The sequence below is a fragment of the Chondrus crispus genome, genomic scaffold (genome assembly GCF_000350225.1).
Source record: "Chondrus crispus Stackhouse genomic scaffold, scaffold_118, whole genome shotgun sequence".
NCBI lineage: Eukaryota > Rhodophyta > Florideophyceae > Gigartinales > Gigartinaceae > Chondrus > Chondrus crispus.
In genome coordinates, this window is record NW_005178987.1 from 231,379 (window position 1) to 235,363 (window position 3,985).

Below are 3,985 nucleotides of genomic sequence, written 5' to 3' on the forward strand. Positions count from 1 at the left end.
GGGGGCGAATTGGGCCCTCTAGATGCATGCTCGAGCGGCCGCCAGTGTGCTGGAAAGATCCGCCAGCTGAGGGACTCGATCACCCCGCTCATGGACACTTGGGCGGGCGGCGCCCCGGCCACGCCGGGCCCGCACGCCGAGTGGGACCTCGACTTTGGCGGCTCCATCCTCAAGGACTCGGCCACGCTGGGCGACTACCACATCCCGGACGTGTACGACCACGCCTCTGGCCTGCTGCGCACCATCTCCGAGTCGGCGCACACCAACGCCGGCAAGAAGGTCGAGGCCCTGGACAAGGCCTGCGCCGTCGTCGCAGGCATCTCCAAGGGCGAGCGCGACATGGAGCGCCTCATCGCCTCGGTCTTTAACGACGACTACCCCAATGCCCCGCCGGATGACACCGCACAGCCGAGCATCCGCACCCTCAAGCGCAAGGGAAGGTCCAAGATTCCGAGCCTCAACTTTTCACACCTGCCCCCGCCCCTCCCGTTCGACTCCTCATCCAAGCCCTCCGGCTCGCCGCGCCCACCGCCCACCCCCAACCAGCTCATGCGCCGCCTGTCTACGCGAGGCGGACGAAGTGACTCCGCCCCGTCTGGAGGTCGGATACCGCCGACCCCGCCGCACAGAGCGGCGAGATTAAGAAGAGGACCAGTTGGTTTACTGAGGCCGTCGCCATTGGCGCCCCCGACCCGGGAGGTAGCGGCCTCCTGAAAAGGGAGAACACCTGGTTTAAGGACGTCATCTCAGAGTTTGAGAATCGCGCCGCAGCCGGAAAGAACGACTTTCCTCATCCGGACACGCATGACGACGTCGGCGATAGCGAAGGCGAGCTGGATCAGGACCGCAATGACATACGTAAGACCGCCCCGCAGCCCACCGGTGCTACGGGGAGCACCCACAATACCGATGATGCTGCAAGTGCCAAAGGCTCCCCCGCGTCACGCGATTCGCGCGACTCGCCCGCAAACCCTCCGGACAAGCCTACCAACAACCCCGACGGGGACAACACCAACCCCTCGCCGACCAATAACCGCCACAATTCCGACTCTGATACCAACAAGTCCAACGCAAACCCGTCCGCCGCGATTGGCGCCGCCGTCGCGGCTGCCGCCGCCGCCGCAGGCACGCTCTCGAAGGACCCTTCGGTCGGCGGGACGCAGTCAGCGAACGCCCCAGGCAACCCCGCTACACCGTCGGCGAGCTCCGCGGCCGCGGGCGTCGAGCAGCAGATCATCGGGCTCAACCCGGAGCACCCGCACGTGGAGGACGACAGCAAGCTACCGAAGAAGCGCGGCCGCAAGAGGAAGAACCCGCACCTTACGGAAGAGCAGCGCAAGCTGCAGCGCCAGGCGCAGAACCGCGAGAGCGCCAAGCTGTCCCGGATTAGGCGCAAGAACATGACGGCCGAGTACGAGAAGCGCGTCACGACGCTCGAAGGGGAGAATGAGAATTTGAGAGATACCGTCGCAGCGCTCACAGATCGCCTAGAGATCCTCCAAAACCTTTTGACTATCTCGGTCCAGAGAAGGCCGGTGCAGGCCGCGCCGCTGGGGCAGCCCATCCTCCCACCACAGCCGGTGGGCCATGGGTTGATGCCTCAGGTCGCGCCCACAGCTTCGCTACCGGCGTCTATTGTTCCTCCGGCGTCAATGCCGTCCCACCACCAACTTGCAAACTTTAACTACAAGACTTATTGACCGAGAGAGAGAGAGAGAGAGCGCCTCAAAGTATCTCGACACTGACTGACACGGCACGTTTTCAAAAGTATCGCCGACCGACTCTGCAAATCTTTTAAACTTTTACATATTGCACATGGCACCAGTACCAGCACGCATGTGGTCCTCGCTTTCTGACTACTGAATGTTTGCTTCCTTTCTGTCAACCATGGGTGTCGCTTTTCTTGTGAGAGGCAGGAAGGACTCGCGGGTTCCACTGAAGTAAATTGGATGTTTTCTGAAAGGCTGTTGTGTGCTAGTCGGTCGTCTGAGGCGTTTTCTGCCGAAGAGATGCGCAACCTTTTCGTCGCTATTGTCGCTGCCGTTAATAATATTGTAGGTAATACGGTATGCGGCAACTACTCGATTGGACTGGACTCTTAAGACCCAAAACAACGGCCCCACGTGCATAAAACATGCGAGGCAACACAAGATGGGGAGGGGGACATTCTTTCCGGATCCGACGCACTTCCTCAACGACCAGCCGTCTCCACCCTCTGCTCGGTGGCACGCAAACGATAGGACAATGGCGCGCGCAGTAAACATAGACACCAACTTCCATCAGCAGTCTTCCGCACCCGTGGCAATTGTGGTTGTAGTTTTTCAATCAACGATGATCACGTGGCCATTCAATTTCCGCCTCCAATGGTGCCTCTCAAAAACCGCTGAAACCGTTGCAACAAGCTCCTCGAATCACACTCTTCCGGTCTTGTGATCTTGCCGCCCTCCAGTTCCAATAATTGCTGCAATAGCTCCTCTTGCTTCTCTGACAACGTTTCTGGCACAACAACCTTAAAGTGGACAAACTGGTCCCCCCTCTTAGGATCATTAACGCCTCTCAGGGCCCTTCCATGTAGCTTGTGTGTGTCATCCGGCTGGGTGCCCGTTCTTACTCTAACACTCTCTTCGCCATCCAGGGTTTTGACGCTGACCTTGCCCCCTAGAGCGGCCTGCGCAATGCTAATCGGGGCAACGACATGCAAGTCCCTGCCGTCTCTATGAAAGTAGGGATCTTCTGCGACCCTGACTTGAATGAACAAATCGCCCGGCGGTCCCATCCTCGCTCCAGCACCTCCTCCGCCCGGGACGCGAAGCACCATGCCGGTATCGCAGCCCGGCGGAAACGATACAGAGTTGTCCCTGACACCCGAGGTGACGCCGCTGCCCTCGCAAGAGCCGCAGGGGTCCTCCAGGACGCTGCCGCTACCAGCGCAACGGTGGCAGCTCATGATGACCGTCTGGAACATGCCGCCGTTGCGGCGGACGCGTCCCTGCCCACCGCACTGCGGGCAGCTCTTAACCGTGGTCTTCTCCGTCTTCCCGGACCCCGAGCACTTGGCGCACGTCCTGTTTGCGTGCACACGCACATCCTTCACGACGCCGAACGCGGCATCCCGCAAGCTGAGGGTGACGACGGCCTGCTTATCCTCGCCGGGCAACGGATCGTCGACGGCGGTGCGCGGGGCGTCGCCGCCGGAAAAGAACTGACCAAACTCGCGCAGGATGTCCTCGACGTTCGCCGCGCCGGCGAAGCCCGGGCCGCCGGGGTGCATGTTGGCGTCCGCGGCGTTCACGCCCTCGGGGCCGTGCGCATCGTAGAGCTGGCGCTTGCGCGGGTCCGACAGCGTCTCGTAGGCGTGCGAGAGATCCGCAAAGGCCGAGGCGTCGGAGCCCGAGCCCGAGTCCGGGTGGTGCGACTTGGCCAGGCGGTAGTACGCCTTCTTGATGTCGGCCTGCGAGGCGGTGGGCGGCACGCCGAGCGTGGCGTAGTAGTCGGGCGCGGCGCGCGAGGAGCGGGCCGACGAGGAGAGCGGGCGCAGGAAGGGGCTCTGGCGGAGGTAGGACTGGCGGGAGGACGTGGTCAACAGGCGGCGCAAGGCCGTGGCGGTGGCGTAGCTCATTGCGGCGTGGCGGAGAAGACGGACTGCATGCAGACCGGTGACGGGACGTTAGTAAAGAATTGGATGGATCAAGAGGGTCGGCGGCGGTGGCGGAGTTGGCGGTGGCAACAGGACCAAGACTGGAGAGGACTGGACGGAATCGAGGCGCGCTGCTCATTGGAGGGAATGTGTCTGTAAGCCGGAATCATTTCGGACACACACACGTGGACACCTGTCATTTCGTGTACTGTACATGTGGATCGGCGGAGAGTCGTGCACGCGTGCCATTTACACGTGTCCGATGCGGTTTTCGCCAATCGACCTGTAATGCGCGTCTTACAGCAGTGCAGAATTTCTGACGCTATGACGCACAGCCGCGCCCCGTCT

The 3,985-nt window shown here is 61.6% G+C and overlaps 3 protein-coding genes; 1 reads left to right on the forward strand and 2 right to left on the reverse strand.

Annotated features, from left to right (window-relative positions):
* The first annotated feature begins 339 nt into the window (after positions 1-339).
* Positions 340-714, forward strand: CHC_T00001916001 (hypothetical protein). The gene has a single exon (XM_005712972.1). The coding sequence runs from the start codon at positions 340-342 to the stop codon at positions 712-714; it is 375 nt and encodes a 124-aa protein (XP_005713029.1).
* Positions 715-838: 124 nt separating this feature from the next.
* Positions 839-1,564, reverse strand: CHC_T00001917001 (hypothetical protein). The gene has a single exon (XM_005712973.1). The coding sequence runs from the start codon at positions 1,562-1,564 to the stop codon at positions 839-841; it is 726 nt and encodes a 241-aa protein (XP_005713030.1).
* A 206-nt stretch (positions 1,565-1,770) lies between these two features.
* Positions 1,771-3,619, reverse strand: CHC_T00001918001 (hypothetical protein). XM_005712974.1 is given in 2 exon segments: positions 1,771-2,347; positions 2,348-3,619. 1 exon segment carries the CDS (start codon positions 3,617-3,619, stop codon positions 2,348-2,350), a length of 1,272 nt encoding a protein of 423 aa, XP_005713031.1. The 3' UTR covers positions 1,771-2,347.
* Positions 3,620-3,985: the final 366 nt, after the last annotated feature.